A 14,964-nucleotide genomic window follows, 5' to 3' on the forward strand; every position below is an offset into this window, starting at 1 on the left:
CCAGCTCCCAAGTTTTGGGATTTCTGGAGGGCTTCCCCCTACCAGGTGCTGAAGATGGAGCCCAGGACTTTGTGCATGCTCAGTAAGCACTCTATCAGCTGAGCTGCGTCCCCGGCCTTTGAACCAGCACTTGATTCCTCATGTAAACTTTGGGGCTTGGGGCTGTCAGAATCCCCATCTAACAGATGAGGACACTGAGGTGCAGGCCTAAGAGGTCGGATGCAGCTGTGCTGTGTCTGCAGGCCTGTGTGTGCCTGTCTCTAGGATCAGCCAGCTCTCTGAATGCTGTGCTCATCCATGTATGCCAGCACCCAATGGCAGCCATGATTCCAGGGGAGAAGCCGGGAGTTGGGAAGTGACACTGAGCTGAGTCTGTAGTACTGTGGCCCCTAGGTGCTACCCTAGAATGCTCCCTGGAACTGAGAGACAGCTGGACTCACAGGTGTGCGGGCTGAATTTCTCATCCACTGGGCCACAGGATATCTCCACAGGGAGTCCCCGCCATCTCTGGCTATGTCAAAGTCCAAAGGTCACCCACACACCCAGTTTTCATCTCACCAAGGGCTAAGCCCACCGCTGCATGACTGTGGTGTGAGGCCTGTTCAGTCTGCCGGCTACTTAGGATACCAGCTCCGTGCCCTCAGTACTGCTGCAGACATGGAGTGGGCCAGGCAGGCTTATTTTGCAGCCGAGACTCCACAGGCCCAGATTTGTGGAGAGGGAGGCCGAGGAGGCACCGTGGTATTGATGTGGCCCTCTGGCTCTGCTGATGCTCACAGAACAATTCACTGCCATCAAGGGCTGGTGCTGATTCTCCTTTGAAATCGCTCAGCACTGTCTGCAGGACCATGTGGACCACACACTTCCTTGGCAGAGCCCCTGGGTGGTACTTCCAAGCTGTGCCAGTAGTGGCAGGAGGCCGGGTTTTAAGAATCCGAACCAAGAAAACATGCGCTGTCTGCCTTCCCACTCATGGCACCGGCCCAGGAGGCCTCGGCGTCGGTGAGTGTTTCTCTGTCGCCTTCCAGCCGGAAGCCAAGTGAAGCCCAGGAGCTGGGCCAACACCCACTGCAGGTCCAGAGTTGATCAATAACTACTTTGCTTCTGGCCTTGGCTTCCTCAGCCTTTGTCTGCCTGGGAAGACCGGGGCTGAAGGAGGGGAATGGGCACTCCAGGCTGGTGGCTGGCATCCTCCTGCCCAGCTGATCCTTGTTCTCTAATTAAAGCCCGCATCCTGTCGTTGTTACCAAAATCCAGCTGATTTTTAGAACTCTGAAGCCACAGCTGCAGTGTGCCCTGGGCCTCAGAGTCTGACGAAACATCCTCATGTGCCCAGCACCCTGGTATTGTCCACCTGGCCTGCTGGAGCCACATGGACTTCTCAGGATGTGGCAGGCCACATAGTGTGCTGCCATGGGTGCCAGCGCGAGTTCAGGGACACTCAGGCATTCAGTGTTCGACCTGTGGCTTGCATGGCCCTCGGCAGAACCCAGGAACTTGGCAGCAACGGTTCTTAAACCGTGGGCCTGGATCCATTGGCAGGTGGCGAAATCAATTTCCTGGGTTGCGATCAACGTTGCTTTTTTAAATCGACTGGAGTGGAGGAGAGGGCGCAGTGGGAAATGGCGCAGTCTACTTCGTCCCTGCAGCCTTGGTTTCCGGTGTAAACTGCGCGTCTGAGTGTGTGGGTGGGAAGTGGACCTCTCTGAGCCCTGGTCCGAAGATCTCCAAGTCCCATCTCCAAAGCCATGGCAGGGGTGTGCAGTGGCCCCTCAAGGGGTGGGCCATAGTGTGGCTCAGTCCAACTGCAATGCCCAGGTTGGCAAGTGCTAGGGTTTCTTTGTAAGTGTGCATGTATGTTCATGTGTGTGCAAACACATGTGGAGGCCAGAGAACAATGTTTGATGCTGTTCTTCAGGCTATGTGCACTTTTTTCCCCCACCATGTAGCTGTGGGTGGCCTTGAACTCACAGAGATCTGCCTGCCTCTGCCTCTGTGCTGGGATTAAAGGCATGTGCCACCATGTCCAGTTTATAGCTTTTTTTTTTTTTTTAATTTGAGAATTTTTTAAATTCAAGCTTGCCAAGTAGGAAAGATCAGCCATCCAGCCCCAGGGATCCACTGTCTCTGCCTCCCCAGTGTGTGCCCTCACACTTGGCTTGGCTTTGTGTATGTGTGTGTGTACACGTGCACAGTGCATTCACATGGATGTATGAGTGTGCATGCCAGTGCCTGTGATGCGGAGGCCAGAGAAGGACACTCACTCTATTGCCTCCCACATTACTGCCTCAAGGCAGGAGCCCTCCCTGAACCGGAAGCTTCTTTCTCCTAGGCTGGCTGGCCACTAAGCTCCGGGAACCCCCCTGTCTCTGTCCCCTCCAACACAGTGACTAAAGATGCATAGAGCTATGCCCAGTTTGTTACATGGGTGTTGGGGATTTGAACCCAGGCCCTAGGCTTGGAAGGCAAGCAACTTTGAACGGATCTGTTTCCCTAGGCCAACACTATGGTTTCTTCAGGGCCAAATCTAACAAGAATGTTGGCCATTCTTAATTTGGGTGTCTCTTTGCTGGGTAGAAAAGAAGCGAGAGGCCCTGGTGGGCCCAGATGTGTGCGTCTGCCCCAGATGGACATTCAGGTGGAGCCCGTGGTGGGCAGTGGAACAGCTGAGGCAGTGGTAGAGAGGCTGGGGATGTGGGTGGCTGCCTTGCTACCGTCTCAGCTTCCGCCTTCCATGACAGACGAACGCGGAAGAAACACAGAGCCCATCTGTGCTGGAGGAGGGGTTTGGGGAATGGCAGGTGCCATGGAGGGAAACGGTGGGCTCCGCACCATCTGACCTGTGGCCTGGACTCTTTTCTGTGCCCTTTAGGGTTCGGGAAAGGCAGGATCGGGCCAAGCTCAGGAACTACAGCTCGGGACTGTGAGGCCCTTGCAGTGTGTCCGAAGAGCAGGCTGGGCCCAGCCCACAGCTCTGAGCTCTTTGGGGATGGGGCGCAGAACTGGGGGGCTCCATCTAGAAACCTCAGTGGTCCCTCAGCCTTCCAGGAGGAGCTCAGCTGGCCCCCCAGTGCGTTAAACTGCACTGCCTGCAGCCAGAGCTGGGCCTGGCTGCCTGTGGGAGGCGCTGTTTCCTCTCTGACATCCCTCTCCACACCAGGCCTCTCTCTTTAGTCTCCACTAGGGTTTCAGCCCCCGGGGGTAGGGGGGCTGGAAGCCTGGCACCCCACTTCCTATTTCACATTGGGCAAGGCACTAGAAGGGTGTCCTCTGTGGAGGTTCTGGGTTCGGAGCTTTCTGTGAGGGGTAAGGAGGAAGGACGGAGCTGGACTACACAGGGCCGTCTCCCCCCCAGGAAGCCGCATTTCTCTGTGCAGGGCCACTCTGTCTCTGCTCTGTGTCCTGTGCGTGGTGGGGGGAGTCTCCCGCACACCAGCTCTTCTCTGAGGGCAGAGTCTGGACCTTGCGCTGTGGACTGAGTTTCCCCAGAGACACTGGCTGGGACTGTGTGTGTATGAAAGGGTGGCAGCAGACATGTGCACAGGGGGTAGGTGGGGAGGAGACTTGTGGGGCTGGCTTTCGGAAGAGAGCAGGGACGGAAGGAGAGGGGGCAAGGAGACTGGCCAGGCCCACAGTGCTCACGGTCATCCGGCTAGCCCTGACTGCACCCCTCCTGGGCACCAGGCTCCGGGCATGCTGCCAGCCATGCCCATGTCACAGGTGAGGGCTATGCTACCCCAGGCTGCCGTGGAGCAGCCAGCTTCTGGAGTCCGGACCCTTAGCAACTCAGCTCCTCCACTTGACCTAGCTGTGGCCCCCGGGTGGGGGCCTTAGGGCCCCGGGGAGGAGGTGGGTCTGCCAGGGGCTTCCAGCCCCCTGCTCCTGCTGATCTCCACCTCCTCCAACAGAAGAAGCAGGCTCAGGCTGCCTGCCGCCTTCGCCTTCCGGAGGGCCTAAGCTTCTGCCAGGATTAAGCCTTTCAAAGGGCGCGTGCTCAGGGTCCCAATGCGCGGCCGTCAATACGGCTCTCCACACCGCTCAGATCTCCCCGGCCTTATCGAACTTCCTTCCATCCAGCGAGTCCCTCCTGAGGACTTGAAGTTTCAGGGCAGGACCAGGAGGTCGGGGCAGTAGAAAAAAAAAAGTGTCATCTTCCCCCCAGCCCGTGACGTCAGAGCTGCCCAACTGCCTGTGACTGACGTGTCCCCGGGGACCTGGTGCATCTCGCGAGCAGACGCCGCTGCTCCGCCCGTGCACCCGGGCGGTTCCGAGCTGCCGGAACCGGGCTGCTTAGTAATGAAAGTGGCAGCCAGAGCTCTGACATCAGACGCAGACACAGATGGAAGCAGTGGGCGCTGCCTCTGCAAATGAGCAGGAAAAGGCTTGTTAAACAGAAAGGCGGCGTGGGCCAGGCGGCCCCGAACGGGACTGTCAGCGATCTCGTGTAAATACCCGTCAGCTCGGCCGGGACCAGCACCGCACTCATTTCAAGGCAATTTAACCAATGGGACTCCACACTCCCAAATCGAGAATGTTATTAAAAAGAACAGGCGGCTGGGCGGCTGGTTGGTACCCGAGTCACTCGGAAGCCTGCTCTGGGCTCCCGGGCATCCCTGGAGAAGTAGCTTGGATTCAGGGCCCCCAGGCCACACCCCTGGGTTCTGCCAGGAGTGTGTGATTTGGGGAGAGGAGCTGTGTGAGAGGTGGGAATCTGGAGATCAAGTCTAAGGTGAGAGAGAGGTTGTTTAAAAACCTGAGAATGGACTGCACATGGCAGTGTGTGCCTATAATTCTAGCATTTGGGAGGCTGAGGCAGGAGGGTTGCTGTAGGCTGCACAGTGAGTTCCAGGACAGATGAATGCAAAGTAAGACCCTGTCTCAAAAATAAACAAAACAAACAACAACGCCTATAAAAACCCCAAGCACATGCCCATCCCCTCTCCCATTTCTAACTTTCTTTGACTCTTAGTTGAGACGGCATTTCATGAAGCCCAAATTGACCTTGGATTTTTAGTGTAGCCACAGATGAGTGAACTCCTGCTCTTCCTGCCTCCGCCTCCTAGTGCGGTGCCACCATGCCTGGCTTAGACAGAGACAAAACCCAGAGCTCACCCAGGCCCGCCACCCCCTGAGCCACAGCCTCAGGCTCCTGGAAGGGCTCAGCCTACCCTCCCACGGCAGAAGTGGGCGGGGCCTGGGAGCTGAGCTGCCCCGCCCACTGTGGTGACTCCTTGGTGTGGGGGACATTCCTGGGCTCTGTGGTGGGTCAGTCAGTCCTGCCTCTGGCCAACACGAGCTCCTGAGACCCTGGTCTGCTCCAAGCCCCAAAGCCAGGAGCTGTTGAGGGAAGTGGAAGTCCTGGTCCCCACCCCACCCACCCCGTCCCCACGGGCGGCCTGTGGGGAAGGGCGGGAGCCCAGGGGCTGGAGTCCGGAGGCGGAGGCGGTGGGCTCCCACGCTCTACCCTTCTCCTTGCAGGTGTTTCAGCGCCGGGAGGACGGCTCCGTGAACTTCTTCCGAGGCTGGGAGGCATACCGGGAAGGTTTTGGCAAGCTCACCGGGGAGCACTGGCTGGGTAAGTGTCCCCGCGCCGGGTGCACTCCATATCTGCCCCTCCTTGCCTTTTTGTAAATGGTTCCATCCCAGTCTCAGGAGGTTCAAGTGATGAAGACCATGAGAACAGAGCCAACTGAAGAGCACTATACAAGCGGGTCTGTGGGCAGGAGCTGTTAAATAGGACGGGAAGCCTGGGTGGAGTGGCCCTAGCACCCAGAGGCAGGAGGACCCCGGTTCCAGGCCAGCCAGACGACATAGTTTAAGGCCAGACTGAGCTCTGTAGTTCAAGACCAGCAAGAGAAATAAAAACAAAACCTACTCATGATGGTTCATGCTTGTAACCCCAGCACTAGAGAGGCTGAGGCAGGAGGATTGCTACAAGTTTGAGTCCAGGCTGGTGTGCATAGGATTTCCAGTCTAGACGGTGCTGCATATTAAGACCCTGTCTCAAAACAATAGTAACAATAAACCAAAATGCCAGGGAGAGAAGTCAGCAGATAAAGGCACTTGCCCCCAAACCTAATCATTGTAGTTCAGTTCCCAGGACTCCCACGTGGAAGAAGAGACCTGGTCCCACGTGTTGTCCTTTGATCTCCAAGTGCGTGCGGAGATGCAGACTAAACAAACGGGACGCTGGGATGGGGGAGAGAGAAGAGGCTGACAGGGGATGCCCAGGTCCCCAGTCCCCTGCACACCAGGTGGGAAGGGCTGGCCCAGTGACGCTAGGTCAGAAGCAGGGGCCCCTGGCCTGTCTGGGGACCACCTAGGAGCCCCTGCAGTCTTGGGTCACTCCAGCTGTGGTGGGTGTCAGGAGGTCTAGGGATATCGGAGGCATTGCCCCGCCCTCAGGGCCAGCAGTGGTCATGCTGGGCGGGCATGCCGAGTGTGCAGCCCCAGGGCATGGCCAGTCCACCCGGCACTGTGGTCTCCTTGCACCTCTCAGAGGCCGAGATCCTGGGTGGAGGGTCATTGGTGCACAGCGGCTGTCACTGACCCCCTGGGGTGTGGAGGCTTGCCCCATGGCAGATTGGGGGAAGATAGGTGCTCATAAGTCAGCAGCGTGCTGTCCTAGGGCATCAGCTAAGACCGCGTTCCTTGACCGGGGCTCTAGAAGGGCAGGACCCGCCCCATCCTGGTGTCATGAGGAGAGGCCCCCCACACCTTGGACCGCGGTCAGAGTTTACTGAGAGCTCCCGTCACACATCCGTCCCCGGGACCTCACACCAGCTAGGAGGTCAGTCCTGTTCCCATCACCCCCTTCTACAGACAGGAGGCGGGGCCACAAGTCCCATTGGATGTGCTGGGTCTGGGGAGCCCAGGCGGCTCCATGGGAAGGAATGTGGCATGCTCGATGATATTGTAGGAGAAGGCGCTGCGAACAAGGACGGTAGGAAATTCCTCCTCACCCACCCCAAGGCAGATACGTGAAGGCAACCGTGGTGGCAGCCAGTGAGAGGCCCCGCGCCCGCTTCCCACCCAAAAGCTTGGATCAGGGTTGGCGCCTCACTGCTCGGTGGCATCTTAATTGAAATCTATCAGCAGCTGCAGAAGGTGGGGAGGAAGCATTTAAGCAAGGCTTTGATTAGCTCCGCAGAGGAGAGGAGCCCTGACAAGAATGTCAACTGTGAGGTTCTCAGCCTCTCCGTGGCCTCACCTCTGCTTTTCTACCCCCTCGTCTCCGTCTCACTGGGGGCTTCCTCTGTTCCTATTGACTTACAGATGCTCTTTATATACTGTGGATACACACCACACACTTGCTGTCATTGATTTCCCGCTTAGCTCTCCTCCACTATGGTTTATCTCCTGAAATTTTAGTTTTTGTTTGTGTATGTGGGAGTGGGTGCGTGCGTGGTGTGTGTGCGCTTGTGTGTGTGTGCTTGTGTGTGCGCGCTTGTGTGTGCACGCTTGTGTGTGTGTGTGCTTGTGTGTGTGTGTGTGCTTGTGTGTGTGTGCTTGTGTGTGTGTGTGTGTGCTTGTGTGTGGGCTAGAGGTTGACCTCAGGTATCATTCCTCAGGCACTATTTACCATGTTTTTTTAAATTTCATTGATTTGTTCTGTTTTGTATTTTTAATTTATTTGTTGCCATTTATTGTGTGTGTATATGTGTGTGCACATGTGTGTACCATGATGTGTGTGTGTGTGTCAGATGATAACTTATGGGTGTTAGTTCCCTCCGCTGTATAGAGGATTGAACTTGGGCCGTCAGGCTTGGCGCCCAGCACCTTACCACAGAGCCATCTACCTGGCCCTTCGTGTTTTTGTGGGGTGTCTTAGATTCAGTTCTTTGAGCCTTGGAATCCCTGGGGGTGACTGTGTGTGGTGTAGGGTCCTCTGTCACTGAGGGACAACCGGGCTGCTGGGCAGCTCCCAACCCATTGTTTAGGGATCAGAGACCTGGCAGGCAGAAATCCGGCGGTGGCGAGAGCTGGAGCTTCCTAAAGATGGAAGGAGGCCGAGGAAGTGACGGGAGAGAGCACAAAGACAGACGAGTCTCAGAGGCCCCAGCCACTGCCAGGCAACTTGCCCAGCAGCCCCAGCGCAGGCACCAGGAAGGTGTGCCCAGCTGTGGTCTTTGGGCCCCGGTGACCATGGAAGATGGGAAGGGGCATCTCTCAGTAACCCCTGGGGCTGTCTCCATCATACCCTATTCCTGGGACATTTCCTGGATAAGGACTGAAGAAAAGTAAGAATCTGGGCCCTTCTGCCTGGGTTCAAATCCCAGCTCTGCTGCCTGCCGGCTGTGTGATCTGGCCAGGTGACTCCACCTCTCTGAGCCTTCCTTCTCCGCCCATCCATCAGGGGGTCACTGTGCCCACCCGGCTGCGTCCTTCCCCAGCACCAGCAGGTTCTGTGCAGCGGGCTCCGTCACCGGCCATGCTGAGGCTCTGTAATTAATCATCTTCTGGTGTTGCCTGATTGATCACTGTGCAGCAGGTGCTTAGCATGGTGCCCGGCTTCCGGGTGGGGGCTGTTGTCAACGTCACCTGCTGCCTGCACATCTGTCCATCAGCCCTGTTCACACAACAGGTGTGCAAGCTATGCCCCCGAGAGAGAGCAGCTTGCCTTGATGCTACCAGCCCAGGCGGGGAGGCGGGATGTGGTGGGATTGCCTGTTCTCGCAGCTCTGGAACCCCACATCCTCCGGGTCTCTGGGTTGAACTGAGTCGGCAGCTCTGAGCGGGGTGCAGGGGGACAGGGATCCTGGGATGGGCTGTAGGCTGCCTGGCAGAGGAGACCAGGGCTGAGCAGGGAAGGTCCACAAAGCTTCTGCGCACACAGTAACCCAAATACTCGCCCACGGGGAGGGGCTGATGGAACACTATAGGCGCTGGGAACCTGTGAGGCGTTTAATTAAATGCCCTCTTAATCAAGAGTTGATCGTGAAGGCAGGGAAATGCCCTGTTTGTGAGACCCTGGGATGGCCCAAGGGCCGACGAGCAGGGACGTGGGAGGGAGGAACAGAGGCAGGGAGGAAGGGGTGGGGTGGTAGGGGCGTGCAGAACCAGGACCTGGGGACGCAGGGGATGCAGGCACCACCTTCGCTCTGTGAACTGAGAAATATTTATTGAGCACATGTCATACCCGGTCCCAGGGTGCCAGCCGGGGTGGCAGCAAACACTGACTGCAGAGTTGTGTTTAGGGAACTGAGCTGGCAGGGAAATTCGCAAGGAACCAGCCAGAACCAGAATGATGAATGTTGAGAAGAAAGGGTCGGCATGGGAGGCCAGCCACCTTCCCAAGGCTGAACAGAGGGGTAACAGGTGATGAGGGATAGATAGAGAAGTTTGCAAAGGCACAAAGGCCCGGCATCTGAACTTCAGGCTCTGAACATCTCTCTACCAGCTGTCACCCTGAGACACCTACAATTGGGGGTGGGGATGGCTCAGTCAGTAAAGAGGACCTGAATCTGGACCCCCACGCCCATGTAGAACACGAGGAGCCGTGGCACGTCCCTGTCATCCTAGCGCTGAGGAGGTAGAGGCCGGTGGGGGTCGCTGGAGCTCTCTGGCCAGGCAGCCTAGCTGAGCTCCAGGCTCAGCGAGAGACCCCGTCCCAAACATAAGGTGGAGAGGGACAGGGGACACTCGACACTGATACAGGTGCATGAGATGCCAACACACGCTTCGCTTGGAGAGCACAGCCCGACATAAAGTGAACACAAAAAACCAGACGTGACAACTTAAGTCTCCTGCTTCTGCCAAAATCACTCCTGCAGAGGGAAGGCAGTGGCTCAGAGCACACGCTTGGCAGGTGTCAGGAGCGCAGGCTCCGTTTGCGTGGGAGGGGTACCCCCCGGACCCCTTGACTTCCTCCATCTTTTCCCCCTCCTCAGGGCTCAAGCGGCTCCACGCCCTGACCACGCAAGCAGCCTACGAGCTTCACGTGGACCTGGAAGACTTCGACAATGGCACTGCCTACGCCCACTATGGGAGCTTTGGCGTGGGCTTGTTCTCGGTGGACCCCGAGGAGGATGGGTACCCACTCACGGTGGCCGACTACTCGGGCACTGCAGGTGAGGCTCACGGAGCAGCAGGGAGCGCTGGCCAGAGGGCTAAGCCCCTCGGACCTCGGGGGTCAGGGTCTAGGCCACCAGTCCTGTTGGGTCAGGAAGCTGGGAGGAGGGTGGAGGCAGCCGGGACCCAGAACAGCCAGAGGGTGCGCACATGGCTGGGGGTTGGCAGGTGAGTGGCCGGGCCCAGCCGCACATGCGCACCAGGCTCACAGGGTTGGTGGACAGTGTTCTGGGGCCCGTGCACACCTCTGCCCAGGGGTTCACCCCGTGTGCACCTGCCACGCAGGTGACTCCCTCCTAAAGCACAGTGGGATGAGGTTCACCACCAAGGACCGCGACGGCGACCACTCGGAGAACAACTGCGCCGCCTTCTACCGAGGGGCCTGGTGGTACCGCAACTGCCACACGTCCAACCTCAACGGCCAGTACCTGCGTGGTCCTCATGCCTCCTACGCTGACGGCGTCGAGTGGTCCTCCTGGACTGGTTGGCAGTATTCACTCAAGTTCTCGGAGATGAAGATCCGGCCGGTCCGGGAGGACCGCTAGACTGGCACCCTGCCCATCCCTAGTGTCCTCTGGCTCTGTCCAGTCCCCACACATCTCACCCCATGCCCGCCCCATGCAAGAACATTCTCTGCCCACCTGTGCATGGCTGACCTGCTCTTCTTTAGGGGTGGCTTAGGGCCAGCCCTCAAATTCAGCTCCCGGAGCCAGTGACAACCCCTTTGCAACTAGGTCCCTATTTATCAGCTGACGTGATCTCGTTTCTACCAGCGGGACCGGCACCTGGCAACCCCAAATCCCACTTGCCCCAACTTTGGTCCCTAGGCTGTGTCTGCTGCCTCCTGGCAGGGCAGCAACCCCCCACTTTTCCTGGCTTTGTGAGACCATCGAGAGTAGGGGTCAAACCACTCCGGACCTCTCCAGCAGATCAAGGCTCAGGCCTTCTGACACCTGCCCGCCCGCCCTAGCCCCCTGCCTCACCCCACCTGTCATCAGACACCCCGAATAGCTGGGGCTGAGCATTGCCTGGTCATGTCACCTTGTGGCCTGAGACACAGCTGTCTGCAGAGCTCCAAACCCCAAGGCTGAGGCCAGCCCCCTAGGCTGCCCTTCCCTGGGCCTCCGCAGACCTGAGAGGTTTCTGTCCTGGCTGCTTTCAAATTTCATCTGCTTTTTCCCACTCAAGCGAGGTCTACCTGGCCCCCTGCATGGCGGCCATGGCGGCTGCCCCACTTCACGTGCCTCTGGGGCGGGGTGGGACTGACCTAAGCCAATGAGACCCTCTTGGGGCGGGGCTACACGAGGCTGTAGTGCTCCGCTAACCCCCGTGGACTGCCTCTAGAATCCTCCTGGAAGCCAGAGAGGAAAAGCAAGCAAGCCCTGGGACTCAGCATGGCCCAAAGCTGCCATCTCTGCAGAGAGGCTGCCCCCTACTGGTGATGATGGGTACTGCCATCAGGACCTAACGGGGCAGGGGACTGAGGCAGGTTGGGCATCGGGACCTGCACCCCACCATTGCCCCCTACAGGTGATCTCCCAGGAAGGCAGGCCGCAGCCCCCGCCCTCAGCTGTGGGAAGCCTATGGGAGCTTTGAAAAGGCTGGAAGGTAGGATGGCCCTGGTGACCTCTGGTAGGAGGGCAGGCAGGCAGGCAGGGGCCCGTCCTTTCCTTCCTCCAGACCTGTAGCAATGCCTGAAGCCCACTGATGGACGGTGCTACCCGCTCAGTCCCTCACGCTGGGCCTCAGGTCCTCAGTACTGGACAAGACCAGTTGTTACTTAGTCGGTCCCCAGATGGTGGCAAGGGACGTGGTTCCAGTCCAGAGTAGCCAGGGTCCTGACGGGACAAGGGACACACAGGGAAGTCCCCTCTCATTCCCTATCTGTCCTCCACTCCTGGCAGACACTGCCACCCCCGAGGCCGCCGCTGAAGTCGCTTCTGCCGCCAGCCGCCTCCGTCAGCGCGGCTCAGAAGTGCCGAAGCTTTCTGATGTGTCATCAAACAAACTCCTGTGAGTGTGATGTTAACGGATTCACAGATGCCAGTGTGCGGCAGGCGGCCTGGGCTCCGGGCCAGGGCTGGGCTGTGGAACACAGGGCAGCTGGTGGACAGGTGAGGGGTGACATGCCTTCCCGTCTGGTCACACCAGAGCCCTTCAGACCAGCCACTGCTCCCGGGACACCAAGCCCTCCCCAGGCCAGGCTGGTGCTCCAGAGTGTGGCTTTGCCAAACTGGCTGAGTGGGCTCCAAGTCCCTCAGCGTGGCGAGAGGCCAGCCCGACAGCCCTGCCTCCACCCTCTGAGTGTGCACCCCCAAAGGCAGATGGGAGCCTGTCCCTCCACACTGGGTCGCAGCCTCCAGCCCTGGCTTGAGGAGTTCGCTGGTCTGATGTCTGTGCAAGATGGCTGTCGTCTGTGATCTGAGTGCCCACAGGAAGCAGGAATGCTGGGAAAACTTTGGAGGGTCAGGTTAGGTCCAGAACTACTTTGGTTTGACAATGGAATCATCAAATTGACCTGAGTGAGTCCCATGATGTCACTTGGCCAGGCCACACTGCTCTCCCTCTGGGGCAGGGTCTCCATGCCCCACACTAGGGTCTTGGCAAACCATCAAAACTTCTCTCCAAGCGCAAGCTGGCTCCGTGGATTCCACCGAAGGCCTCAAAACTGGCTGCACCTGTGTCATGCCAACGCCAGCTAGCCAGCGTGCAGTGAGTGGACAGCCTTGGTTCCCTTGCGAGCCTGAGCCTGTGAGAGATCAGGTTAGAGCTGTGTGCCTCTCCTGTGACGTCAGCGGCTCATGTGAGTGGGACACTCGTGTTTGTGGGCAGAGGTGGCGTCACCGGTGGCCATCACTTCCCTGCCTCCTTATCCTTGTCACCTCAAGCCTGTGGGTGGAATACGGGAGTCTGTGGCCATGGTCACTGTAGGTCCTGGCCCCCGAGGAGCACTCCTGGGAGAGAGCATGGCCTTCCAGCTCCAGCCCAGATGTCTTGGCCCTGGGGCAGGAGATGTGGACAAGGGGCAAGGTCAATGACTATGGCTGCCCTGATCCCCGTCCTGTGATCTGAGGAGCAACATCCTGGCAGAGACTCATGGAGCTCAGAACTGTGGTGAAGCGACATTGAGCCAGTGGTCTGGGGGCCTCGGAGACCTCAGTTCTTCATCCGCCTCTGGGGAAGGCTGCCGGCGGGCTGCTGTGATGGCCCAACCATTGGCGGGATCCATAAACCCAGAGGCCTGGAGTCAGACTGCTGTGGAACTGGGGTGGGGGAGGGGTCCATGCTGAGGCTAGCTGTGATTAGTAGGGCAGGTGTGCATGCCGGTGGGTCCGACCGGGCCCTGGGGCTGGGGAGGAGCTCCGAGGGTCAGCGAAACAGCCCCATGGGCAAATGGTGTGGGGCAGTTGCGACTTCGGGCGGTGTGCAGTTGGTGTCCTGTATGTCCCTGTCTCCAATAAAGTCTTGTGGTGACCCCGCTCCAGCACTCACCCATGGTCCTGCCCCACTCCATGTCACAGCAGAGCTGGGAGACAGACACCAGTGTTCTGGGACCGCTCCGCTCCACTCAGGCGTGGCTCTGTGCTCGCTCTCAATGAGTTACTGGCTGAGCAGAGACAGCCAGGCCTGGCGAGCGGCGAGGGTAAAGCCTGCTTTCTGCGTCCAGCAGGGCTGGTCTGGGAGTCTGGATCTCGTGGATTCACCTAGGCCGGCTCGCTCTAGGCATGCCTCTGGTGTCTCTCGGTGGTGAATCGTCCCTACAGGGGATGGGTCCTGGGGTTCTGAGGAGTTGATACTCCGGGGAACTAATTAACAGTCATTTATTCCTCAAATCAACTTGATGCTTCAACTTGAGGCCCAAGTTATCTCATGAAAGGCAGTGTTGATTGGGTGCCCATGTTGGAGGAAGCGCATGGATGGAGGGAGAGAGCAGCCTGGGGGCAGCTGGAGAGGCATCCACCAGGTCCCACTTTCTCCACCACATCCTCATCGTCCTGTCCACTAGGCAGCTCATTTTGGGGACAGGGCTGGAGGGACAGAGTTGGGGTGCCTCAGGACTCCTGAGCCAGGACACAGAAGCCCACGATGATTGTGTCCACCTGCCTCCCCGTGGGGGCACACCGTCTAGGTGGGGGAATTGCCTGTCTAGCCTGTTCCCTGACACCATGAAGCCACTGCGTGATGCTTCCCTCAGCTGGACCACTCTGGCTGCGGCTCCAAGAGCCATCTGGATAGGTCATACTGACCCAGTCTCACGGAGCTTTCCAGAGCTATCCAGGGGCTTGGGGACACGCCACCAAGAAGGCACGGTGCTGAGGGAAGAGAGCTCCCAGGGCTCTGTGAGGAGACTGGAGAGGGCCTGAGTGGTGGTGAATGTCTGCGGGGTGGGCACCCTGCTGGTCATGGCTCAGTGGGTGCACATGACCTTCATGACATGAGGACTGCTGGGACATTATCAACTTCAGAGGTTCCGGGCTGCCTGAGATCATAGCTGGATGGACTTCCAGGCTGGGTCCTATTCCGAGAGGAATCGTGTGGCTAAATTCAGATAAAGCCAAGAGCCCGAGGGCTGGATCAGTGCCTGGGAGGGCACAGCCCAGACTGGCTGCCAGGAAGATGCCCATTCACATCCAGTCCCAGCCCTCACTCGATGAGAAGCAAGGACAGGTCCACAAGTCAGGCTGTAGGTGATCTCAGATGAGAGGGTTGGAGCTCTGTGCCCTCAGGACTGTAACCCAGGGAGCCTTAGAACCTTCTGGAAAGTTGCTTCCCGCTCTGCTCAGCCTCTGACCTTGATGAGGCCTGTGCTGCTGGATGACACTTGTATGCACCCTCAGCTCCAGCCTCCACACTGCCCTGGGTAGGGCTGGTAAGGTCTGTGATGGCAGACAG

The 14,964-nt window shown here is 58.4% G+C and overlaps 1 protein-coding gene and 1 long non-coding RNA gene across 3 annotated transcripts in view; one reads left to right on the plus strand and one right to left on the minus strand.

The window, feature by feature from the left end:
• Window positions 1–13,562, plus strand: part of Fibcd1 (fibrinogen C domain containing 1) — a 32,419-nt gene extending 18,857 nt beyond the window's left edge. Inside the window, exons 5-8 of one of the 2 annotated variants that reach the window (XR_006071003.2) lie at window positions 5,479–5,575; window positions 9,891–10,070; window positions 10,357–11,679; window positions 11,976–13,562. Coding sequence is in view for 1 of the 2 variants with exons in the window: in XM_006983447.4 (XP_006983509.1) it covers window positions 5,479–5,575; window positions 9,891–10,070; window positions 10,357–10,616 (537 nt within the window). In the remaining variant the exon portion in view is untranslated. Of the gene's footprint in view, window positions 1–5,478; window positions 5,576–9,890; window positions 10,071–10,356 lie in introns of both variants that reach the window. The other variant, XM_006983447.4, reaches the window with a different exon arrangement.
• On the minus strand, window positions 9,101–10,359 carry LOC143272824 (uncharacterized). Its single transcript, XR_013050407.1, has 2 exons — window positions 10,045–10,359; window positions 9,101–9,417 (listed from the first exon to the last, which is right to left on the minus strand). It is a non-coding gene; the product is annotated as an uncharacterized LOC143272824 (long non-coding RNA).
• Window positions 13,563–14,964: the final 1,402 nt, after the last annotated feature.

The sequence above is a fragment of the Peromyscus maniculatus genome, chromosome 4 (assembly GCF_049852395.1).
Source record: "Peromyscus maniculatus bairdii isolate BWxNUB_F1_BW_parent chromosome 4, HU_Pman_BW_mat_3.1, whole genome shotgun sequence".
Classification (NCBI taxonomy): Eukaryota; Metazoa; Chordata; class Mammalia; order Rodentia; family Cricetidae; genus Peromyscus; species Peromyscus maniculatus.